At 38.3% G+C, this 27,181-nt stretch overlaps 1 protein-coding gene across 4 annotated transcripts; it reads right to left on the bottom strand.

The window, feature by feature from the left end:
* Window positions 1–3,125: 3,125 nt before the first annotated feature.
* Window positions 3,126–26,122, bottom strand: PLEKHF2 (pleckstrin homology and FYVE domain containing 2). Of its 4 annotated transcripts, none has more exons than XM_070222373.1 (2): window positions 26,054–26,122; window positions 3,126–5,698 (listed from the first exon to the last, which is right to left on the bottom strand). In XM_070222373.1, the coding sequence occupies exon 2, from the start codon at window positions 5,682–5,684 to the stop codon at window positions 4,935–4,937; it is 750 nt and encodes a 249-aa protein (XP_070078474.1). In that variant the 5' UTR covers window positions 5,685–5,698; window positions 26,054–26,122; the 3' UTR covers window positions 3,126–4,934. The 4 variants fall into 4 exon arrangements, with proteins under 4 accessions (XP_070078474.1, XP_005613273.1, XP_070078472.1 ...); XM_005613216.4 differs by lacking the exon at window positions 26,054–26,122 and adding an exon at window positions 25,652–26,006; XM_070222371.1 differs by lacking the exon at window positions 26,054–26,122 and adding an exon at window positions 25,379–25,611.
* Between the last annotated feature and the right edge of the window lie 1,059 nt (window positions 26,123–27,181).

Genomic DNA, 27,181 nt, shown 5'->3' with positions numbered 1-27,181 from the left:
GGAACCTTCATACACTGCTGGTGGGAATGCAAACTGGTGCAGCCACTATGGAAAACAGTATGGAGATTCCTCAAAAAATTAAAAATAGAACTACCATACGATCCAGCCATCCCACTACTGGGTATTTATCCAAAGAGCTTGAAGTCAGCAGTCCCAAAAGTCTTATGCACCCCAATGTTTATTGCAGCACTGTTTACAATAGCCAAGACGTGGAAGCAACCTAAGTGTCCAGCAACAGACGAATGGATAAAGAAGATGTGGTACATATATACAATGGAATACTACTCAGCTGCAAAACAGAACAAAATCATTCCATTTGCAATAACATGGATGGACCTTGAGGAAATTATGTTAAGTGAAATAAGCCAGCGAGAGAAGGACAATCTGTGTATGACTCCACTCATATGAGGAATTTAAAATTATGGACTAAGAGCAGTTTAGTGGATACCAGGGGGAAGGTGGGGTGGGGGTTGGGCACAAAGGGTGAAGTGGTGCACCTACAACATGACTGACAAACATTAATATACAACTGAAATTTCACAAGATTGTAACCTATCAATAACTCAATTAAAAAAATAAAAAACTTCTATAACTCAATGATAAAAAAAGACAACCTAATTTAATAGTAGGTGAAGGATCATAATAAACAATTCTTAGAAGATATGCAAATGGCCGATAAGCTCACGAAAAGATCCTCAACATTACTGGCCATTAGGAAAATGCAAATCAAAACCACGAGATACTTCACATGTTATAATCAAAGACAGTAAGTGTTGGGGAAGATGTGGAGAAATTGGAACCCTTCTGCATGGCTGGTGGGAAATCAAAATGGTGCAGCCACTTTGGAAAACCCTTTGGCAGTTCCTCAAAATGGTAAACAAAGAGGTAACATTTAACTTGGCAACTTCCACTTCTAGGTATGTACCCAAGAGAAATGACAACACGTCCACACAAAAACTTGTATGCAAATGTTTATAGAAACATTATTCATAATAGCCTAAAAGTGGAAACAACCCAAATGTGCCCTGATGAATAAATAAAGTGTAGGATGTCCATAAAAATAGAATATTATTTGGCAATAAAAAGGAGTAAGTACTCATGCATGCCACAACATGAATGAACCTTAAAAACAAACAAAGTGGGGGCTGGCCCCATGTCCGAGTGGTTAAGTTTGCACGCTCTGCTTCGGCAGCCCAGGGTTTCGCTGGTTCGAATCCTGGGTGAGGACATGGCACCACTCATCAGGCCACGTTGAGGTAGCATCCCACATGCCACAACTAGAAGGACCCACAACTAAAAAAATACACAACTATGTACCGGGGGGCTTTGAGAGAAAAAGGAAAAATAAGATCTTTAAAGAAAAAAAAAAGTGAAGGAAGCCATAATGTATGATTTCATTTGTAAAATGTTCAGATAAGGCAAATCTACAGAGACACAAAGTGGATTTGTGGTTGCCGAGGGCTGGGGGATTGAGGAGAGAACAGGGAATGACTGCTATTGGGTGCAGGGTTTCTTTTTGGGGTGATGAAAATGTTTTAAGAGCTGTTAAAAAAATAAAAAGTAGAAAAGCATATATTGCCTCTAATCATTAAGCTGAGAGCAGCATGCAGGCACAAAATCTGATTAAAATGATACTACTTCTTTTTTCTTGATAAATTGTTAGATAATACAAAGCTTTACAGCAATCATTTTAACTAGTGTGAATAATTAAATATGACAACGGTTTGGATGGTGAAGACAAGATAATGCTAGCAATATTATCAACCAAATTCCTCTACTTTTCTATGCCTGATAAATTAGAACGACAAGATTATCAAGCCAAGCAATTCAACTGTTGCCAATTTCTGTTTGCCAACTACTGCATTTAGAGTGGATGCAGAGAAGTATTGATCGTTTCAGGGTTTAGAATTCTGCATTCTAGTACTGAAATTTGGTACATAAAGTACATTCTTGTAAAAAAGTTGGATTACTGCAGATGCCAAGTACAAAGTAATTTTTAAGAAACCTATTTTGATTTGATATTTAAGGGAATGCCATTGATAATAACCCTTACAGAAATGTACCTTTAAAAAGTTTAAAACATCCAACAACAATACTACGGAGCCTGACATAACAAATCCTTAATAAAGGTTGAATGACTCTAAAATAATTCAGCTTTTAAAGAAAGACTTTAACATAAACTAAATACAATTTCATGTATTTTCATCCTAGACTTCACTATTAAACTTTATTCATTGGGGCTGGCTCGATGGCATAGTAGTTAAGCTCGTGCACTCTGCTTCGGCAGCCCAGAGTTTGCAGGTTCAGATCCTGGACGTGGACCTACACATGGTTGATCAAGCCATGCTGTGGCGGCGTCCCACATACAAAGTGGAGAAAGACTGGCATAGATGTTAGCTCAGGGCCAATCTTCCTCACCAAAAAGAAAAAAATGTGTCTTGTAAAATGTATAGCAATATAGTACACGTGGATATGTAGGTAAGTGCTACTCTATTTTTAAAGCTACAACATGTATTTGAGAACTAAATTGGCATATCCGAGAGAAAAGAGACTGCAGTTCAAGTAGTGGGACCTTTCTCTTAAGGTATATAATTTTATACTACCTATTTATAAGAACTTCAGCATAAAGGTGATAAAGACATAAACAAATGCTTTATATTAACTATGGCCATTTTACGCACTTGACCCAAAGGCATGAATTCCTCTATTAAGGTATATTCAATTTATTATTTTTCCTTGGCGTCTACAAAATCTTGCTTCCTTTACACCAATAGTTACCAATTTGGTTAGTATATTGGTGTTCCAGTACAGTCCAAGTAAATTTCATTCAATAGGAATGGCATGAGAAATCAGCACCAAAATCACCGTAGGGATATATATAATGATGATTTATAAAAATTTTAAAAATTACCAAAAAAATTCTGGAAGATTGGATTCTATTTGTATGTGAACTCCACGAAAAGGAGGGAATTTTGTTCACTGCTCCACCCCCAGTGCCCAGAACAATGCCCAGCACAGAGAAGGCACTCACAGCTGTTGAATGAGGCAAAATACGTGTAATATCTCCATTACCCTGGCAAGTGGGGAAAAGAATCTTCAAGTCACACGATGCACAAAACAGAAGGTAAATTGTAAAATATTTTTTATTGTAAAAACACGAGTCAATAGAGGTTGACAACACAATATCTCAGAACATCCCCCGTGGTTCCTATGCACCAGAAAGTTGCTATTAGCACTTCTCAGGTTTCATGGCCCTTTTCAGGTATGTTGAATGATTACATGTATATATTGCTTAGAAACAAAAGTCCGATATTAAACAAACAAATAAAAAAACCTGTTGTGCCTTTCTTACATCTTTCCTACAGGGAGATCTATATATCTCAGGTGCTTTCACAATTCAACAGGAAAGTTAATGCCTTAAGCAAACCAAAGAATCCTCCATCACAAGTTACTGAGTCAAACCTCTTATGACATTTGCAATATATCCAGATTTAAAGATTTGAAAACAAAAGAATATTTAAAACAAACTTTAGACTGATTTTTCATATTTGAAAGACTTTAGTTATTTGCAGCATACAAATGGAGAGTAGTGCAAAATGCATCAAGTTTTATATGATAAATATACCTTCAACCTAATGGCTGCCTCAAAAGCAAAGACTGAAAAATTACCACTTCTCATAAGCAATCTACACTGCCTCACAATTTAGAAAGATCAATTGCTACTCTATTTCCATAGACTGTAAAATGATTTCAGAAACAGATTAAACATATAACTGTTTTACAAAAATAGAAATATTGTTTGGGACTTTACAAAATTTTATAAAATATAACACTATATTTGTAAATTCAAGATAGTTTCACACTCAAATAGACAATACTTCCACCAATATGAAGTCTAGTCAAACTTAACTGGTCTGTCTTGACCATTCTTAGACAGTCTTTCTTTCAAAAATTCAGCCTAAGTAGATCTGTACTCTATCATGGTATTTTTTTAAAAGAGATTATTTAATTTCAAGGGTTTTATAAGAGTTTTCATTTTAGAAATAAAATTAAAGCAGATGAATTTGTACCTACTAATGTCTTACTAAAAGTACAAACTAATGCAGTATGACCATTCTATATTTGATAAATTTCAAGCCAAATTCCTAGTAATGACAACCTATTAATTTAAAATACATATTTGACAATTATAATTTGGTAACTATAAAACATAAAAATATCACAACTATTTTATGGAAAATATTTACTCATATACAATAAAGAATCTCTAAATGTAGTTATTTGTATCTGTTGGATGAGAAGTATTTTTTAATTACATCCATTCAAAAACACTCATTTTGTCATCTTAAACAGCACCAGTGTATTTTTAAAATAAACTAAAAAGTGAGAAGGTAGGGGCCTATTTCATGTAACAGTGCTATTACGATAAGGCACCACTTGGTATTGAAAAAGCCAAACAAAAGATTTCCAAATCATGTATTTTTGTTACTGGTGTCTTAAACATTAGATAGGAAGGTTTAAAAAAAGCTAACATAATCATCAACTAACCACATTATACTCCTTTTTCCATCATTCTTTGCTTTTAGTTTTTCCATATAACAGAACATATAATAAACAAAAATGCAGTACATGATCTGTTAAATAAACCTTTTCCCCAACATTCCAAGAAAATAATCTAGAATTAAACAAGAATAAGAAACCAAAAATTTACCTGATATATTTTCAATAGCCTGTCCCTGTAGAAGAGTGGGGAGCTGGTGGGAAGGGGACAACGACAGGACCTATTTTCTATAGAATATACTGAGGCACATAGGTTAAAAGTTTCTCAGGCAAATTCATGGCTAGAGCAAAACTGAGAGAGCTCAGAATTTTACATTCCCCCCAAAGCTGATTTCTCAGATAGTCACACCCGATTAAATATTTCAAACATGTCCTTAGTCACTGCTATCATCGTCATCATCATCATCAGATACATCATTTAAAGGAGACTTCAATGATTGACTGTAAGTGTCTGATCTAGGAGGCTGGCATGCGGCCATGTCCCCAGTAGAAAGCAGGTCATAGCAGAAGTCACAAATCCGCACAGGCTTAGAGGACTGGCTGGGAAGAAGAAATCTCTTTTCAGAGCAGGGCCCACAGACAACAAAACCACATTTGCGGCAATGGTGACGACGATTAACAGGTGTGAATTTTGCTTTCTGACAACGCATACATACAGTTGCCTCAGAGTCAGGAACCCAGACAGCAGCATGTTCATTACTGGGTGTCTTCCCACTTTTGGAGAGTAAATCAGTAACACATTTATTTATGTGATTCATCCATTCTGATTTCTCAGTGGCAGTGGCAGCATAAACTGCAAATGATTTAGTTGGCGTCTTGATAAGCCATCCATTCCTCAAGTCTCCCTCATCTTTGATGGAATCAATAGTGACATTTTCCAGGGGAATAATATGTTGTTTGTTATATTTTTTCTTCTGGATGACAATATTGCCATATACAAGAATATCATTAAATAAGAAAAACTGCCTTGCTTTGGGCTTTTTTCTGCATAACTTAGTCAATACTCCTTCTCCAATAAGAACCCGTCCAGGTATAGTTAAAGGTTGACCAGCTGCTCCAAAACAGTGTTCTACTATATTTATACGTCTGGTATTTGCTTCACTGTTTGCCAAGCGATCCACCATCGTTTGCTGATAGCCTTAAAAAAAAAAAAAAGAAAAATTAATTAGCACATAGAAATTATAAATTCACATAAATTAAGAAATTATATAACCTAAATTTAACCTAATAAATCATTACTTTTACCCAAAGGCAAAATGCTCCAAAACTGTTTACCTCTAAGATAATCACTAAGCATACCAAAAGGGCTAACATCTCCTAATTCTTATAATCATCAAAAACACTTATTAACCATCTCCATATAGCACCATACTAGTTAAGCAGTAATTTATAAAAGTATAAACTTGTTACAGACAGCAATGAACAATAAACAATTCGACAATGAATATAAGTCACCTCTGCAAAATAATAAACCCACTTCCATGAAATTTAATCCCAGAGGGATTCTGAACAAGAGGATCAAATATTATATAAACTAAGGGAAATGACTATGATTTTTCCAGTAAGCTATTACCACTAAGCTAATGGCCTTAATTCTCTCACTTGGATTACCAGAACTGTTTCCCAACATGTCTCCTTGCCATTGGTCTTGCCCCCTAAACCAGTCTTCAGGGAATGATCTCTCAAATGCAAATTTGAGCATGCCATTATTCAAAATGACTCCTCTTAATCTGTAAAACCTTTAGCGTATCATTTAAGGCCCTTCATTATCTGGTTCTTGTTTTCTCCCTAGACTCATCCTGAGTCATTCTTCATCTCAAACTTTATATTCTAAGAATACCCTACCACTTGTAGTCTGTTTCATCCACCTGTATCTTCTCTCATGCTGTTGTGTCCTTTACTACTTACTACCCTCAGCTAACCCTTACTCATCCTTCAAGACTCAGTTTAGGTTACCATATCTACTCCAGGAAGATTTCTTTAAACTCTATTAGACTAAGTATCTCCCTCTGCGCTCTTCACATTCCACGTACCTTCTAGCTTCACTCTTACCAAAGGATGAAATCTGTCTCCTTCATAGGCTGCAGTGCAACCTAAAAGGCAGAGACCACCTGATATCTATCTTTAAATTGACACCATGTGGCACAGCAAAGCTGCTCAAAAACGTTGACAAGAACATTTTGGCAATGTAAAAAAAACCCATAATAATCTAACCTTAAATGATCATAGATTTAATCTCTAAATCTGAATATTGATTTCACTCAAGTCCCAGAGTCGTGCCCTAATTCAGACCTACTAACCTAATATTACTACACTACAACCAAATCATAGTAAAGAGAAGAGGAGCATTTAAAATTCAAAGACTAACAGCATAGTCTAAGTTTCAGTATTCAGCCCACAAATTGATAATACTATAACCTTTCTTCGTCTCCATTACAAAGAATAGAATTCTGATAATTCCTGAATTCTGTCTCTCCCTCGATCTTGGGTCCTCTAAAGCCCTCTTGCCCTCCAAAAGGGCAGGCTGTGCCCTGAAAGTTATTCCTAAGAATTAATACGATAATGCACGGCTCCAAACTGTGATGGCTTCTCTTTCTAATTAGGGCAAATGTGCCAGCCAATTAAAGGTCTACAGTCCTATGCACAAGTGCATCACAGAAGAGGAAATAAAAACAGCCAATAAACATGAAAAGAGGCTCAATCTCATTCATAATTTTAAAAAAATGATTAAAAAATTAGGATAGTTTTCACTTACAAGATTAACAAATATTTAAAACATTTCCTAAGATGCAGTACTACGAAGGATATAGGAAAACAGGCACTCTCGTATACTACAGAAAATATAAGTATCCACTAATCTAGGTATTTGATCAAAAGAGATTTGACTCAAGTGCATAAAGATGTGTACAAGGATATTCAACACAGCACTGTTGGTAATAGACAAAAACTGGAAAAGTTCCAAATGTCCATCACAAGGAACTGGTTGAACAATTTACGAAACACCCCTAATAATATGCTAGATATCTGTTAAGAATGAGATAGATCTAAATATAGTTATATGTGAAAATGCTCAAAATATTTAGGTGAGGAAAGAGTTGAACATCATGATCTCATTTTTGTTTTAAACATATATTGTATTTCATCAAATCTAAGATACTGTAATTTTAAGACACATACTCATTTTAGATGTCACTGAGAAAGAAAAATGCTGCCAATTAACATGGCATACCCTTGGTTATATGATATCCCAATTTCAGAGACAGAAAATATGGTAAAACATGTTCATCTTTAGACCCAATGAAATATGGTGTAAATACATAATCATAGACATTTGTAAATATGTAAGCACATACACAGAAAATAAAACCAGAAAACCATATACCATAATATCAACAAGGGTTATCTCTGGGAAATAGAATTACAGATAATTTTTATACTCTACATTATATTCAAACAGTCAACAAGTATTTATTTTGTTAGGCACTGATCTAGGTGAAGGAAAAAAATAATAAACATCACAGGGAAGGTCCCTGCTCTTCAAGGCTTAAATCCCAGATGGGGAGGGGGAAAACAGCAAACAGAGCTCCTCAGACTGGATGGTCAGAGAAGGCCTTTCTAAAGTGGTATTGTTTCATCTGATAAGGAGGAACTAGATATGCAGATATGAGGAGTGGGGATAAGGGAGCATATTCTAGGCAAAAGGAATAACTGCAAAGGTCCTGAGGCAGGAAAGAGGTTGGCACTTTTAGAGAAGTGAAAGTATCTATTTATTCTATCTGAATCAACTGCCAATTCTACTCATTTGGACATCCACAGTTATTAATCAGCTCATATGCAATGCAAACAGGTTTCCTCTTACTGCTACCACTGGAATTACCACCACCACAAATCTGGGCAGTGTTTTCCACATTTATTATCTTCCGATTTTAACTGTCTCAAAGTCTTGTGAAGTAACTAGAGAAGTTTTTATTATCTCCCAAAGAAGCACCTAATAATATAGCTGAAATGTAAGCTGAAGGAGAAATTAAGGCACAAAGAGAGAGATTCAATAATGTAAGAGGCAAAAGAGCCTGGAATTAACTCACTGGAAGTCCAAGCAAGGAGCTGAGCACTTTGCACACATTACTGCATTTCCTACTTAGGGCAAACTTACAACAGATCCGCATTATTAGCTCCGTTTTCTACATGAATAAACAGACATAAAGGAGTTAAGCACCCTGCCCAAGGCTGTCAGAGAACGGGGGCTCAACTCCGACTCCTCTGTGCTGTTAGCAGGATATTATGGTACATTAATTATTCCTGAAGGCTCCACTGACTCTACAAGAACTAAGAAAGCTATTTCTAACCTCTGGACCGTCACTGCAAACCCTAAAAATTCTGAAGAAAGGTAAGAGAATACTAACATGAGCAAATAACCTGACAGGATAGGTCATCATGGTTTATTTAGCCAGTCTCTTGATAATGTCTCATTGTTCAAATTTTGTAATATATTAAGGCTGAATCTCTGTTCATAAATGTTTCCCCCTGTTTTAAGAATGATGCAACCTAACAGAAGTCTGGAGCATTGTTAATTGGTATTTGGCTAGAACAAATAGCTTTCAAAGTTTGACAGTGACGCACATAAGAAATACATCTCATACTGCAAGGTTACAAACACGAACACATAATTCTTTCAACTATGAATGATGTATTCTACTATCTTCACTTATTTTAATGATAATTGCAGCCCACTTGATTGATTTCACTAATGGATTGTGACCAATATTTGAGAAACAATGAGTACAAAGAACTTAAACCTTGGGCCTTAAGCAGCCCCTTCCATTATCCCTGTTGGTCCTGAAATATTTTCTGTATGTGTCTGACATGAAAAAGAAGGAAAGCATTGAGCTAAAGAACCCAGGAATACACAAATGCCCTACACACACAAGAAAAGGACGGTTGGGGTGGGGTGGCGGGGGTAGGGGGGAGAGGACAAGGAGGGATGAGGAGAATGAAAAGGGAAATCAAAGTACCACTGTTAGCTGGATTACTGCTAGATACCCCAAAGCAAGGCTCTTGGGTAAACTGGATTAGCGCACCACCCTTTGGCTCAGAGCCTAAACAAGGCCTCTGCCTTCTCCCAAAGCCCAAAGCCAAATTTACCAGCAGCACACTGAGGTTTCTGAAGCAGTAAGAACTCTCAGAAGACTTTTGTGAGAGTATTAGAATACAAGATTACCAGGCCTAGCCAAGAATTGAGTCCTTTGCACATCTTAGTCATTGAGGGGCACGGAAAGAGGAAGCAGAAGACAGCTATAAAACGTGGCCCAAGTGGATTGCCGTCTGCTTTTCTTAGGAAGGAATACCAGTGAATACAGGAAGAGCTAGGAGGAAAACTTCCCCATCCTCTGGTAGAGATGACTTCTTTAGGACAGATTCCAACAAGTAAAATTACTGGGTCAAAAGGCATGAATGTTTAAGGCTCTTGCTACCTTTTACAAAATTTCCATTCTGAGAGGTAACACCAATTTACCCAGCAGCACAATGACTGTACCCATCCTACCTTGTCTTAAAGAGTATTTTTCTTTAAAAATTTCAACAAACAGGATGGATTTCAAAAACGGTATCTCATTTTATTCATTTCATTCACCACTTCTATTCATTCAGCAATGATTTACTGAACACTTTCTGGATACCAGACATTATTTTTTTTCCTCTCACAGCTTAGAATCTAGTGTAAGAGAAAGACAACAAGTAAACAATCAGGTGATTCCGAAAGGTGAAGTACAAAGAAGAAAATGGGTAGGGTGCCAAAATACAGGGAAAAACTCATTCACTGAGTAGTTCAAAATGACCTCACTGAAGAGGTGCTACACACTGTCTTAAAGGATAAGCAGTCAAGAAAGGAACTAATACTATGGACGAACGCCCTAAGGCAGAAAAAGCAGTACTTTTAATTTAATTGAATGTTTTATTTCATGGCTACCTAGTGACACCAACCACTTTCTAACGTGTTTATTAACCACTTGTATTTCTAAGCTCATATATTTAGGGATTATTAATCTGTATGAGTGTTGTACACATAACGGCTATTAACCCATTTATTTCTTAGCTGTTCCTAGCATATTAATCTATAATTTTGTTTATGGTGTTTGACAAGAAGCAGTTTTTATTTCTTAAAGACTTAAATCTTACTTACAAATCTTTTCCTTTCAGATTTTCTTCCATTACTCCTAAGCTTCCCTTAACCAGATATCAGATACACATATCTATTATATATGTTTTATGAGATGCATTTTATATTTAATTCTCCTATCCACGTGAAATTATTCTGGCATAGGTACAAATTCCTTTTTTCTTTTCAAATATTTGCATTCCATCTGCTCCAGAATCACCAACTACAGTGTGGCCTCAGGTTTCTTCACTTGTAAATGAGAATGATAACAGCAGCTACGTCAGGGGGAGGATCAAATGAGACAATGCATATAAAACGTTTAGCAAGTAGTCAGCAAGTGGTAGCTCTTATTAATGGTATTAATTATCTAATTTACTGATTTATAATACTCTTTATCATATTAAATTTTTATATATTCTAAGATCTGCTTCTGGGCTGTCTGATCTAATCCATTAACCTGTTTTATAATTCTTGTGTCAATACCAAGGATCTGGTAGAACTAGTCTAGACTATCCCCCATTACTTAACCTTTCAAAAACATTTTACCTAAATCTCCTGTTTATTTGTCCAGATGGAGTCTACTTAGAACAGTGGTTCTCAACCTTAGCTGCACACTGGAATCACACGGGAGCTTTAACCTTCAGTATACCAGAAAAAAAGTCATCTCAATTTACCATCTGGGTCCAAAATACCTTTTTGTTTTTAACATTTTAAGCCATTTTATGACTAATTTACAGAAGTAAGAATAAGGGGATAGTAAAAATAAAATAACTTTACAAAGAATTTTTAGGGGCCAGCCTGGTGGCATAGTGGTTAAGTTCGTGTTCTCTGCTGCAACAGTTTAGGGTTCATGGGTTCAGATCCCGTTTGTGGACCTACACACTGCTCATCAAGCCATGCTGTGGAGGTGTCCCACATACAAAATAGAGGAAGATTGGCACAGATTTTAGCGCAGGGCCACGCCTCCTCAAGCAGAAAGAGGAAGACTGGCAAGAGGTGTTAGCTCAGGGCCAATCTTCCTCACCAAAAAAAAAAGAAGAAGAAGAATCTTTATAAAAATTTAAACATAGCAAATTTCATATTCTGATATTTCTCTGTTATTGAAAGTGTATATATCCAAAACAGCAACATCCTTTGAATGCAATGAACTGCTCATAAGTTATCATGCATGAGTCTGTAATATTTCCATTTTTGGCTTTAGGAATATTGTTTACTCATTAATTCTGAATTCGAAAAAGCATCTAAAAACCATCATCTGAAGACTCATAGTCTGAGATTTCACTGTACTTATAATGATTCACCATCATTATTAGTTTAACTGTTGCTGTTTCTTTCCCTGTATCTTCTGACTTGTCTAATAGTTCTGAAATGTCTACCTTTGCCAATTTTTTCCTTTGCCATTAAAGATGGAAAATGAAAAAGTCTGAATTCTCAAATATGTTAAATGAAAGCTTAAAGCAAACAGACTAAAAAGGATGCAGTAGTCCCCCTTGCAGTTTCAGTTACCCTTGGTCAACTGAGGTCTGAAAATATTAAGTGGAAAACTCCAGAAATAAACAATTCGTAAGTTTTAAATTTTACAAGTTCTGAGTAGCATGATGAAATCTCGCGTTGTCCCACTCCCTCCCACCTGGGACGTGACTCATCCCTTTGTCCAGCATATCCCTGCTGTAGATGCTATTGGCTTGTTAGTCACTTAGTAGCCATCTTAGTTATCAGACTGACTGTCCTGGTATCACAGTGCTTGTTTTCAAGTAACCCTTCTTTTTCTTTCCTTTTCCTTTTTCTTTTTTTTTGGTGAGGAAGATTGGCCTTGAGTTAACATCTGCTGTCAATCCTCCTCTTTCTGCTTAAGAAAGACTGCCCCTGGGCTAACATCTATGCCAATTTTCCTCTATTTTGTACGTGGGATGCCACCACAGGATGGCATGATGAGCAGTGTGTATGTCCACGCCCAGGAGTGGAACCTGTGAACCCTGGACCGCCAAAGCAGAGCTCATGAACTTAACCACTATGCCACCGGGCCAGCCCCCAAGTAACCCTTATTTTACTTAATAATGGCCTCAGAGCACAAGAGTAGTTAAGCTGGCAATTCAGATATGCCAAAGAGAAGCTGTAAAGTGCTTACTTTAAGTGAACAGGTGAAAGTTCTCAACAAGAAAAAAAAATCCTATGCTGAGGTTGCTAAGATCTACGGTAACTTTTATTACAGTATATTGCTATAATTGTTCTATTTTATTATTGTTAATTTCTTATTGTGCCTAATTTATAAATTAAATATATATATATGTACGTATAGGAAAAACATAGTATATATAGGGTTTGGTACTATCCATGGTTTCAGGTATCCACTGGGGGTCTTGGAACGTATTCCTCATGGAAAACGGGGGACTACTCCATCTCCAAACTGCTTTCATATATTCTCAAAAAATGATGTAATACTTTGGGCAATACAATAATAAAACTGAAACATCATCCAATAGTGATGATTTATTTCATCATTGTATCATCCTTCTAGGCAATTATCTCACTCTTCCATTTTCTTCTTTTTGGTTAAATCATTCCTAGTATAAACAGCAAAATGCTTCAAGATATAGGAAAAGCAAGATAATTAAGATCTCAGGAGCCGGCCCCATAGCCAAGTGGTTAAGTTCATGCACTCTGCTTTGGCGGCCCAGGGTTTCGCCAGTTGGGATCCTGGGTGCGGACATGGCACTGCTTGGCAAAAGCCATGCTGTGGTAGGTGTCCCATGTACAAAGTGGAGGAAGATGAGCATGGATGTTAGCTCGGGGCCAGTCTTCCTCAGCAAAAAGAGGAGGATTGGCAGTAGTTAGCTCAGGGCTAATCTTCCTCAAAAAAAAAAAAAAAAATCTCACAATATATCCCTGATTTATACACGTCCAACAAACCCATATGGTAATTGCAAACAAGAATGAGTTTTATTCTATTTTTTAATAATTTCCTTTGTTTTGAAGATCTCTATGAGCAATAATAATAGTTACAAAATATCAACCACTACAAATAATTAGAACTGCTTAAAATAGAAACTCAAAAACCAAAATTGAGATCAATGGACTCTGAAGATAAATATAAAGGGTTAAGAAATACCGATACCTAGATCCCTTCCCCAGATATTCTGATTCTACTGGCCTGGGGAATGTGGGGTATGGCCTGTGCACTGGAAATATTTTAAAGCTCCTCAGGTAATCCCAATGTGCAACTAAGGTTTAAAATCATTTTTCAATTACAATAAATAAGTGAAAGAATAAACAGATAAATCCACTGAAATTCTGATGAAACTCATATTACATCCATAAATTAAAATTTGGAATAAATTAACATCTTTATAGTTTTGAGTATTCCTAGCCAGGCTGACAGAATTTCTTTCCAAGGTCTCAAATTTTCTTTAGTGGCCCAGTTATTTTGTAGCTTTCTTCTCACAAGATTATTATATTTCTTAAGTAGGTTCCAAAGTATTTTACACTTTTTGTTGCTATTTTGGATCTAGTCTCTTTTCCACATTATATTTTCTAACTCATAACCACTACTGATATTTCTATATTTTGTTTTTCCCTCCCACATCCAGCCACTTCAAAGACTCTATAAATCCCAACAGGTTTCCAACTGACTTCCTTTGTCTTCTTGTCCAGCAAATAGTGTCTGGCAGCCCTAATTCCTAGTTAAAAATGTAAGAACTATAGCAGAAACACACAAAAAGAAAAATCTCTGGGCCGGCTCTATGGCCGAGTGGTTAAGTTCGCGCACTCTGCTGCAGCGGCCCAGGGTTCGGATCCTGGGCGCGGACATGGCACGGCTTGTCAGGCTACGTTGAGGCGGCGTCCCACATCCCACAACTAGAAGGACCTGCAACTAAGATATACAACTGTGTACAGGGGGGATTTGGGGAGATAAAGCAGGAAAAAAAAAAAGATTGGCATCAGTTGTTAGACCAGGTGCCAATCCTTAAAAAAAAGAAAAAAAGTTGGCAACAGTCGTTAGCCCAGGTGCCAATCTTTAAAAAAAAAAAAAAGAAAAATCTCAACTTTCATGAAGCCAGCATTATATACCAATTTAAAAAAAATTAAACAATCCAAAAGTTTCAAGTTATCTCCTTCACAACTGTAGACAAGAAGTGCATTGAACTGTCCAAGCTCCACCCCAGTCTTTTGGTAATATCTCGTTTGTAAAGCAACACGCTCTTCAGTGGAGTGTCTACCACCTGTTAAAAATGTAATATTAGAAGAGGAAAAACTCTTTTAAAAAAGAGACATAATACTATCTACAATTGAGAAGAAAGCCCAACTGTCACAGAATACTATGGCCCAGTTCTTCTTTCTGAAAATCAATACTTCTTATCTCATCCTTGCAGGTGAGTTTAAAACGAAAAATCATCTAATTAATTTCTTACACATACCCATGACATCTGATATCAGTGAGTTTCAGTATTTAACAGTATTTTCCATTTAAAAATGGAAAAACTGATGAACTATGAACCAAAAGACCTGGATTGTAATCTCAGCTCAGGCCCCGAATAAGAAATTTCACACACAGTACTTATCTGCTCTAAAAAAGTGAAGTAGGAGCAGCAGCCACCACCTTGTATAAAATAATCTGTAAAGCCCTTTTTGTCTTTAAAATAATGAACTCTGACAGTAGATGGGCCATATTTCTGATTTACTCCAAGCCTTACTTGCCTATAAATTAATTTTTAATCAAACTTTTGACTGCGTTGATATCAATCAAGATTTTAAAATCTGTGTTACTGCTGAATCGAGATTTTACAAAATATAAAAAGAAAGGCAGAGACAAACCGGAATGCAGGCAAAGAAGAGGTAAAAGCAAACAGCAACAAGCTCTCAGAGGCACATCCTCCCTGGGCAAGTGTCTCAAGTATTAGAGGAAACCTCCCCCTCTCCTAATGCATCTAAGTCACCGAGCAATTATTCTGAGTGCCCACCATATGCAAAGGACAAGACAGTTCTTCATTTCATTCATAGGTAAGACTTTCAATAAAACATTAGGATGATAAAAGCAAAGAGAAACTACTCGGAAATTCAGCAAATTAAATTTGAAGTTCTCTGGAATAACATCAACAGAAGAGACAAAGTCTTTTCCTCCCCTTTCCAGCAGGATTTCTGCCACTGCGGCAAAACAACTACACAATCTGTACTGTGGAAATTAGTAATGATAAAAGAAACAGGTTTATTTCTTAGGGAGAAAAAAAACGAAGAAGCCTTTATGTTTTAATTTTAAACTCATGTAAAGCTGGATTGAGAAGAATTGAAACTTCAAAATTTTGAATCACATTTAGAGAGAAGCCACAGTAATTTTTAAAAAACTCTCTCCTAGGCACCAAATATGCCTGTTACTAACAAGTAGACTCAAATGCATTATTCTACAGTCTTAGCCAAGAAAGGAAAAAGAAAAAAACTAACATTTACTCAATACCTACACATGTGCTAGGCACGTCCACATTTTACTATTTTGTTTAACAATCCCAATTTTGTTAAGTAATAATTACATCCATTTTACAAAAAAGTAAATTAAGTCATAGAATGAGTTAAGCAATTTTCCCATGGTCTCACAGCCAGTTTTTGTAAAAATGTTCTTTCCATTATACTTGGCTACCTTCAGAAATAAATATTCTAGAAATGTTTCACTCATGTAGATCTTATTATGTATTTAGGGAAAGCCACTGATAAAATTAAGAAAAAAATTTTTTAAACATATGGTAGCAAGTATAAAATATGCTCAAAATGATTCTTCAAACACTAAAAGGAAGTGAAAAGTAAAGCTGTGACTAATTTAGGGTTCAGTACAGGCAGTTTCAAACAGGTCAGGCTTGACAGATAAACTCACTATGGTACATAAGAACTAAGCCATAGTTAGAAAGTTAATTTGGAAAACCGGAACAGCCACATAGGAAGTTAGAAAAGGTCTTTAGAAAGGTAGGAGAAAGGGGAAGAATGTGGACCTCAAGTTTTAAACAAGTCCTCTCTCCAGTCTTTAGCCTTCAAACTAAACCACAGGATCAATACATTCAACAACGAACCGCACATACGACAGTAGTTCCATGAGATTAGTATCATATAGCCTACGTGTTACAGTAGGCTATACTACCTAGGTTTGTGTAAGTACACTCTATGACGTTCGCACAATAACAAAATCGCCTAACAATGCACTTCTCAGAAGGTATCCCCATCGTTAAGGAACACATGACCATATTCTTTAACTACAGCTATGATCATATAATTCTCTATTTAAAAACCAGGTGCGAGCCCAGTGGCGTAGTGGTAAAAACCAAAGGTTCCCTGGCCAATCGAATTAAATCCAAAATCCTTAACCTAGTATTCAAAGACCTTCACAGTCATGCCCCAGCCTGTTCCCATCTATCTTTCCAGTTTTACCTCTTTCCATATGTTCTCTTTGTTATAGTCAGGTAAGACTGCTAACTATTCTCAGAATAAGCTCTAGGCTGCCTCCTCTATCTCTGAGCTCAATATGTCCTCCCCTTCCTTGCTATTCTGAAATCTTACCAGTTCTTCAAGATGCAGTCAGTTCAGTAGCCTCACAGCCAGACAGTGTTTCATCTTTAAACCCTCATACCATTTCATCTGTACCACTTTGATGTACTTACATTCTGGTTTTTTTAAAGATTGGCACCTGAGCTAACACCTCTTGCCAATCTTTTCTTCTTCTTCTTCTCCTCCTCCCCAAAGCCCCCCAGTAAGTACACTGTTGCATATTCTAGTTGTAGGTCCTGGTTCTGCTATGTGGGACACCACCTCAGCATGGTTTGACTAGCAGTGCCATCTCCACACCCAGGATAAGAACCGGTGAAGCCTGGGCTACCGAAGAAGAACACCAAACTTAACCACTTGGCCACAAGGCCAGCCCCTCTATTATGTTTTATAAAGATTTGTGTACCTGCTTATTCCCAACAGATCTGGAGGTTCCTGAAAACAAGATTATTTCCTACAATTTTGTATTACCAACAGCACCTACAAAAATGCTTGCACATACACGCCACCAATGTTCACTAAGTTGAATATGACCAGCAGTTAAAAGTGGCAACAGCTTCTTGACCTGGAGTTTGACAAAAATCAAAGACTTCACTTTTGAGGTCTATACTAATTTTTACAGAAAACAGGAACCACACCCCACACATCAACTGCTTCACTAGACCCACAGATTTTAAATTTACAAGCAAATATTCTGGTCCACTTAACTATAGTATCTAATTATGAATTCTAAGTATTGAGTATGGCAGCTCACGCTTTTAAAAAAATTTCAATCTCATGATAATACACAAAAATGATTTCTTCTTCTCTTGCCAAAAAACACAGCTGTTTAGTTAGCAATTAAAAAATGATGATGTGTGCATATTTATCACCAACAAAATTCAGATAAAAAACTGCATCATTTCAAAAAGTGTTTGTACAGAGGCAGCTGTACAGTGCTGACAGCTGTAAAGAAACCATTGTATAATATTTGAAAAATAAAGCTGATAAAGCTCAACTAAAATACTCTCTGGAATTGGTTATCCCATCACATCCTTAACAAACTTTCTTTAGTATTTTTCAAAGCAGTTAAAATATGCTCACTACATTCAAGTCTTTATGCTTTATTAGAAAAAAGAATAACCAGACACTAGGAATTAAGACCTGTACCACAAAGTTTTAATACAAAGCACAATGGAATAAACACTATAATAAAAATACTAACAAAGTGGTAGGAAGCAAAAAAGGAAAGAGTGAAGGCACAGCCTGGAGAATGCACCATTTGAACACCTGAAACAGGTTCTGAACGGTAAGTGGAACTTCAAAAGGCAAAAAATGCTAAGTAAAGGCACAAAGCTCTAAAAGCAAAAATGTGTTAAAAAAAAGAAAAAAGGACATGTACAGCTGTACCAGAGGCTAGAGGGAGTTATTTAGTAGAAAAACAGGGGAAAAAATAAGACAAGAGATCTTTCTGGTTCCTGAAAGTTCTTTCTACAGCTTTTGGAAGAAGTGGCCTGATTTGATCTAGATTTTTCTAAGATAACTGTGGAAACAATGAAAGATAAACGGAGAAGGGAGAGAGTGAAAGCAGGACTTTGTTGAAAAATTATTGCAAAGTAGGGGTGAAAGTTGATGAGAGTTTAAAGTTTGCAACAGGAAATGAAAGATTCAGAACTGTCATGACTCTCTAACTAGATGTAGCAGAGGAAAGCTGAAATTAAATCCCCAGGTTTTCAGTCTAAGCAATATGGACGCTAGCAAAACCAATAATAATTTCCGATGAATTTCAAGTAGAAAACATTTATTGACCACTTACTCTGTACAAAGTAGTATTAAAAGGTAGAAGTACTCAAAACTAACAATCTCTGTGAAAGAGAAAGACAGCTATATTCCCAAGTCTATATACACAAGTATATATAATTCATGTATAATATATTAGGGAGTGTTTCTACAGGAAAGAGGACAATGGGAGTAACTGATAAGGAAGCAAAAAACAAAAAGGTTGGTACCCATGTAGTATGCTATGGACTAAGGAATATGATTAACTGAAATGTGTAGACTCAAGGTCTAAAGGAACAAAGGAGAAAAAAAAACAAAACACAAATTTTTTTGTTACTTAAAAAAATAAAAAGAGTGATGAAGGCTAGAGCCAAAAAGTTTAGTTGGGAGATAATTTTTACCAGGGGAACATCTAGGAACAACCCTTAAATGACTAGAAATTCAAGCTGGGCCTTAAAGCAAAAGTAGTAGGTCAAACTTTTGGGGGGAAGAGGGAGAGAGAAGGAGGACGATGGTGTATAAACATACTCCCGAGAGAGGAAGTAGCTGAGCCCAGGCTGGAGGAGGTAGGTCCAGGAGAAAGTATGGGGGTAGACTAGAAATCTGCAAAGCGACGTAAGCATCAGACTGAAGAGTCTGGAATTTAATTGTATAGGCAATGAAAAACAAAGGTTTTTAAAGAGGAAATATTAATCAGTACAGAGAAGCAGTATACAGGATGGACTGGAAAGACTATTGAAGAAGTAAGATTGAAGGCAAAAACAAAAAGTCAGAAGGGTATTACAACAGTCTCTAAGTGAAAGGTAACAAAAGCCTGAGCCACAATAATTGACGGCAGAAACAAAAAGGGGAATATGGAAGTCAGAGAGATTACTGAGTTACAGCAGATAGGACTAAGGAACAAACTGAATATATGGATGAAAAGTGAGTGTAAGATGACTTCACAGGTTTACCCATAAGCCACTGGGCAGATGCTAGTTTTGTTTCAGGAGGGAGAAGAAATCAGTTTGGGACATATTTATCGTGAAGTACCTTCAGGGTATCCACAAGACAAACATGTGTTAGACAAATAGAAATGCCAAGATGAGCAGGGTGCCCCAGGATAGAAAGAGACTGAGTAGTCATCCACATAGAGGTGCTGGTTGATGCTGTGAAGAGAGAGGAAGGCAGAGGCCTTAACTTTAGGGAACACCTAGTTTAGAAAGCAGAAGGAGAAGCAAGAGAAGAGAGAAACGGAGACGAGAGCACAAAGCACATTTTCAACGTGCTTTCACATGTTTCACCGGTCTCAGAGACTCAATAACCTTATGGTGCCAAATGGTCACAATAAGCAGTGAAACACGTGGAAAAACTGAGGACTAATGGTAATATAAAAATAATAAAATATTTCAGAAAGCATTGACCTTTGACTCTGGAATTTTTAACCACAGAAATTTATCCTGAGAAATAAAAACTATTAGGGGGTGGGGGAGCTGCTGTACAAAAGTTTTCTCTCTGGCATTAACTGTAATAGTGAAAAAAAGCATCTAAATTTCTAGCCATAGAGAGGAATCACTAAATATAAAATGAAAAAGCCAAATGTCGTAAAAGAAAACATTTTACTAAATAAAAGTTTTAAACTTCAACACTGAGGGAAAAAGCATTAAAGTTAAAAAAGACACAACATATGACAAAAGGTCAACATTTTTAACGTTATAAGGGCTCCTATAAATCAATAAGAAAAAAAGAAAATATGCTAAAAGAAAAACTGGTAAAATACAAATGGCAATTTCCAAAAGAACAAATGAAAATGACCAGTAAATAGAAAAATGTTGGCTCTCAGTGCTAATCAAACAAATTAAAATTAAAATAATGCATCATTCACCTCTCCAAGATGTGGGGAAAATGGGCACTAATATCCTTGAGGGAAAAGAACAACTTTTCTAAATGCCATTTGGCAATACAAGTGCTTCAGAAAGTTTGCACAACAATTCTATGTCCAAGTACATACGCAAAAAATAATTAGACCAGTGTACAAAGTTGTTCACATAGAGGAGTTCACTATAGCTTTGTCTATAATGTTGAAAAGCCAGAAACAACTTAAATGTTCAATAATAGGAGACTGATTCAATAAATTATGACATAAACAAATCATGGCTTTTTATACAGTTTTTGAGAGAACAAAGATTAATATTTAATGTGGAAAATTGTTAAGGTAGTCTATTAAAATAAGCTTTCTAAACAGCACATACAATATAAGCCTTTTTTTTTAAGTCTGGAAAGATATACACTAAAAATTCAGTACTGGTTGTCTCTAAGTACTAAGGTGAAATAGTTTAATACTGCCTATTAAACTATTATTTTATAATAAACACATTCTCTCATAGACAAAGAAAAAAGCTTTTTAATTCAGTGATAAAATGCAAAAAAGAATGTTTAGAAAAATATGTGTAACAAGTAAATACAAAGTTATAGATACAACAGAAATAAGAATATAAAAATCTTTCTGATTTTTCCCCAACTATTGCTTAAATGAAACAAATATAAAGAATTAAGGACAGCTTCACTTATGAAAATGGAAAGGAAAAAAAGATGAAAAAATTGAAAGAAGAAAACAGAAAATTCTGGGGCTGGCCCCCTGGCCAAGTGGTTGAGTTTACATGCTCCACTTCGGCAGCCCAGGGTTTCACCAGTTCGGATCCTGGGCGCGGACACGGCACTGCTCACCAGGCCACGCTGAGGCGGCATTCCACATGCTACAACTAGAAGGACCCACAACTAAAATACATAACTATGTACCAGGCAGGTTTGGGGAGAAAAGGGAAAAATAAAATCTTAAAAAAAAAATGCATCCCCAGGCCTCTTGGGAGCATACATTTAAGAAGAAAAAAAAAAAAAAGCAAAGGGGAAAACAAGTCAACTTTGGGATGAGAAAAGGATTAGAAGCAACTCGTACACAGGCAGCTGGAAAACAAATATTTAACAGTCACCACAGCTGTGACTCTTTTCAGGGGTGCTAGGCAGGGACAGAAGCAGAAAAAGTAAATGGTCATATTTACAAGTTGAAAATTAACCAGTTATATACAGCAAAGGTTACGGAGAGGAGGACTATGTAGTGTTAGTGAGTTCATAGTTAGCATATGAACTATAGAGTTCAGGATTGGAAAGAAGAAAGAAAACTAACAGCCTGGGAGGGACTGGAGGTGGCAACGAGGACAAAAAGTTGGTTCATCAGGGAAAAGGGAAAATAGGCCCTTGAATCACCATCTCTGGCCACAGAGTTAAGATTTGAGGTAGTTCTGAATGACAATGAGGTTAAAGAACATGGTCATCCACGTAGCTTTTGATGGAGAATGGAGATGAAGGTCAGAGAGTTTGAAATGCCGCCTTTGTGGTCTGAAACAAATGTAACTTTAACCTCTTCACTTTCCTGCACTGCAAACACATCCTTTCTAGCCTGACTGACAGGAATTCAGCTGGCACTTAACCTCTCTCTGCACTTTATTCAACCACAAAATGAAGAGAATAAGGAAATGGGTGATTCAACTAATGGTTCTCAACCCTGACTGCAAATTAAAATCATCGGTGCTTAAAAAAAAACATAAAACAGGCAAAACAACCTATGCCTTGACCCCAAACCCGGTAATTCCGACTTATTTGTTCTAGGGTGGGGTTCAGGCATCAGTATTTTTAAAAAGCTCCTCAGGGAATAACGAGTAGCCAAGGTTGACAACTGAAGTAGGTATTTCTAAAGGCTGCCTCCCTTTTAAAATTCTATGATTCTATGTAATTCACTGACACTCTCTTCATTGGTTAATGTAATATACTGAATAGCATGCACCAGGCACTTCCACAAACATGTTAGTAAATCCTCACAACACTATAAGGCAAATATTTCTGTGTTCATTTCACAAATAAGTCCAGTGAAGCTCAGAGGAGTGAAGCAACTTGTTCAACAGTCACATGCTAGTAAGGAGCAGAGCTAGGATTCGGGATGGTTCTTTTTTGTTCCAGTCCACCCTACATGCAACTTGCTTTCTGTAGCACTCACAGCAACTACTTGAATGCCTTCTACTATCTTCTCAGGACAAGCAGTTTGTAGCTTATGGAGTGACTGACAAGAAAGTCATCTTGGGCAGAGAATTAACCACAAATTCTACAATAACTTCATTAGAGAATGACAGAACACCTTCACCTAGAGGTCTTGCAACTCAAAATAGCACTCTGAAAGCATGTCTATGAAATATATTTTATTTGATTAAGCCAACATGCACATTGCTATGAAACCTGCAGCTGGTGTACAAAGCTGGTTCTCAAAGATAAACTACAATTTTTACATGCTTTCCATTAAGCAAGACATTCTAAAACAAAATTCTAAGACAATCCTGACAAAACAATAATTGATAAAGAAATGAGATTTGCTCTATCAAAGAGCTTAAATGTATAAACATGACCTTCAAAATTTTCAGGCATTAACTCCTTTTCCACCCAGTGAAAATAAATTCAATTGCACTTTAAAATTATGATTATTATCCTTTTGTTGAACCACAGCTGCAGCTTCTTGGTTTATTATACTTCAGTCCATTAACTACTTGTAAATTTCATAAACATCCAAGTTCTGTATCCCCAGGCCAAAATTTATTGAGTTACCTGGGTAAAATCTCAAAAAGAAAAAAAAAAAAAGATTAGAGAAGATTTAACTACTATGCCCATGGAAATTGCAATTTAGTAAGATATTCGTTAAGTATATTTACAAGGAACATATGTGTATTCATCCACACTGGGGAGGGAGAGGCAAATCAGACCCAATGCAATGCCTGCTGTCAAGGAGGTGCCATGGCAGATTAATGTAATATTTATGGAGATGCCATGGGAGAAGTGAATTCATTCATTCTTGGGGAGAAAAAGAGGGTAGGGAAGGAGAACAGGGCAGAAAAGGCTTCAAAGAGTCCAGTTAGCTTAAGTTAGTATTTTTAAGGGGAAAAATTTCAGTACAAGAACCTTTGAAAAGCAGCTAAGAAATAAGTATACTGAGGAACTAAATTAAAGGAAAGAGCAGCAAAGGCAGAGGAAACAAGATGGCAGAGACTGCTCCACAGAAACGAGTTACGTATCCTAGAAAGTTATGCTACAGGAAAAACGAGAAGGCTTCAGTCATACGACCTCAGTGAAACACCAGCTTGGCTGCTAGATTTGTGAAATTAGTTGTCATCCTCATTTCTCCATAACTCTTCACCCAGAAAAACAAAATACATATAATGGCGTTTACTTGACAATGAAGAAAACACAAAGAATTTTTTTAAGAATTAAGGAAATTAGCAATCAAATCTGAGCATAAGCTCTATTTTTACCTATACATTAAGAAGAGAAATTCTCCAAAACACGTTTTAGGGTTTACCTTATTTGTGGTTAAGAGTCCTTCCAGTTCACTTAACAGAATTTTAAAGCTTCGATGTCTTTATCAAAAAATAGAAATATATATTCATTTACTGGGGTAATTCAAGCTGAATGAACCTTTTTTTGATGCCTTGGTCAGTACAGCAGTTTTACTTTTTGAGGTGATTATGTGCTTTCCAAATAAGTAACTTAATACCATTCACCTCTCCAGTGCTGTCAGGACCCGAAGAGATTAAAAATAGAAGCCTTCGTTAATACTGAATTAACCTGAGGACCCCATGAGCTACCAAAGTACAGAAAAAGGTAAAAGCTCAAAACACGGTAGGCATGCACCTTTAAGGAAGCAAAGGGAGGGGAAAAAAACTTCGCAATGTCAAGATCACTTCACCTTATTCCTAAGAAAACAACACATGCCTTTCAGGCTCTCACTGAACGTCCGTGTCTAACTCTTTCTTTAATGAGTCTCTTCAGTAACGTACTAAAACACAACAAAGAAGGCATTTATCAGCTTCCACACTTTGTGAGTCTATGATTACACAGGAAGGCTTAGTTCTCCGTAACCTTACTGCTGCTCATTTCCATCGCGCGCACACACAAGCGACTGGTCAAATGTACTAAGAGCACACAAGGGTGTTCAAGGACCAGGAGCAGCAAGCTCTCGGCCTTCCATAAGATTTTAAAAAGGAAGAGAGAATTCGGCAAAAGACCCTGAAACTTTAAAAGACTGCAAATAAATAATGTGTAAGAGCCATCGCCTATCAGAGCAAATTCTACGGTGCCATTTTTTTGCCGCAAGTTACACAAAAATATTCTATTCAAGTTACAACGTCCCTGACGCCCTGACTCCGCAAACTTTCCTGACAGAAACGTGTTGAGGCCCTAAGACGCCACCGGCCGGGACGGGAACCCTGGCCTCAAGCCCCGCAACTTCTCGCTCGCCCGCCCGGCCCCGCCCCGCGGACCCGCCCCGCGGACCCGCGGACCCGCCACGCGCCGGCGCGGACGGACCCTCGGGGCCCCGAGCCTGCCGGCGGCGGCGTCCTGCGGCGGGCGCGGCTCGCTCCCGGCGTCCGCGGGCCGGCCCAGCGCGAGGGGAGCGGCCCGAGAGCGCCCCGTTTCTCAAAGACCCCAACATGGCGTCGGCCGCCGCCGCCCGCGACGACGACACCCCCCCGCGGCGCCGACGGCCCAGGGACCGCGCGGGGAGGCGCCCGGAAAGTTTCGCTTCTCCTCTCCCGGCCCGCCAGGGGCCGGCGGACGACCAACCCGGGCTTCACCTACCCGGCCAGGCGCGGGCGGCGGCGACGAAAGTCCGACTCCTCCTCGTCCCGGGCGCCGGGCGCGGACTCTGCCGGCTCCCCCGCCCCGGCCTCCCAGGGTGTGTGCGGCGCGGTACCGCGCAGCCGGCCAGATCTGGTCGCGAAGGACGGGCGGCCGGCCGGCGCAGCCGCTCGCAGGTGACTCCCCCGCCCCTCCAGCCGAACCCCGCAACGGCCGCCTGGGCTGGCCTTTCCCCTGCGCGCGCACGGGCGCGCCGCCGCCCACACGCCAGGCGCGAGCGCGCGGGCACGAGCACACCCACACCGCTCGCGCCCCGCCCTTTCTTGCCGGTTCCCTCGCCCCGCCCGTGCCGCCCTGCGCGACGCGCTCGAGGGGGCGGGGCCACCGTGGAGCCACACCCACCTGGGCAGCCGGGGCCTGGGGTTGGTTCCTCCGCGCAGTGTGGGCGCGCGCGTCTCGGAGCCCTGTGGGTGCAGGTGGGACGCCTTGCCTGACCGGTGTGGTGCGGACAGGCTCTTGGAAAGGGTTGTTTATCTCTCTACGTAGTTCTTCAGGAGACTGGAAGAATGGAAGGAAGGCTGGGCACCCTCTCCTCCACCACCGAACGGGCCTCCCTAGGGCACTCAAGAACTTTCTGCAACCAGGAAAGAAAGGCTTTGGCTTTAGGTATCCAAAGGCGTCTGGGCAGACATTTGTTTGCTGCTTCCGATTACCATGGCGATCCTCCCCGTCACATCTTCAGTTTGCTTCCCTAAAACCTCTACCTCTTGAAACCGAGGGTGCTGAGACTGCAATACACATACGTACCCCTAGGTACTCTGCACAGCCATTTCTTCTAAGTGAGTGGCCTTAGAACTCCGGTCTTTCCAAAACTTGTCTCTGACGACAGAAAACGTCATCTACCTACTTCACATACCTGGAAAATGTAAGATAATATGTAAGATTACATCTGCCTTTTTCGTTTATACCACAGCAACTGGTTGCTAAGCGTGCTGTGGGTACCTGGAGAGAAAGCAAAGATGCCTAGGATAAGACAAGGAATGAGGTAGGGAGGGAACGGCATACTCGCATCAAACAAAAAATATGTAGATAGAAATTAGATTTGGGTAAATTTTACCTTCTCCGTTGATCTATTATTTCACGGATATTTTACCTTTGTTTGGTTGCTCTTGAATTAGAGCCCCCAGCAACCAAGCTGCACGTAAATTAGCATCCACCCAGGGACCATGAGCAAGTCTTGGTTCCGACCTGCTTTCTTTCCACCTGCTCTTCAGTATGAGATTCTACCCGCTCCACGTCTTCGGCCTCCCATCCTCCCCTATTTTAATGTCTGAGAAACAAATCTTTTCTTTAAATTAGTAGCTAGAACAAAACTGTCGAGGATGAACTTTTTTTTAATGGGGAAAGTTACAGGATCACAATCACACAAATCTTTACATATGTTGGCTATAGTTGTCTTTGTAGACGAGTACGAATGTCCCCAGGACTCGTCTCAACCATCGCCCTACTCCACCTTCATTCAGCCTCATC

This window comes from Equus caballus, chromosome 9 (genome assembly GCF_041296265.1).
Source record: "Equus caballus isolate H_3958 breed thoroughbred chromosome 9, TB-T2T, whole genome shotgun sequence".
NCBI classification, from domain to species: Eukaryota; Metazoa; Chordata; class Mammalia; order Perissodactyla; family Equidae; genus Equus; species Equus caballus.
Note: the sequence above shows the minus strand (reverse complement) of the source record. Positions and strands in the feature narration are given on the sequence as shown.

Coding starts and splice junctions, on each gene's coding strand:
- PLEKHF2 (XM_070222371.1), bottom strand. CDS start 25,505: ATGTTGGGGTCTTTGAGAAACGGGGCGCTCTCGGGCCGCTCCCCTCGC. Junction 5,699..25,378: donor GCAGGCTCGGGGCCCCGAGG/GTCCGTCCGCGC, acceptor TTTTTTTTTAAG/GCTATCAGCAAACGATGGTG.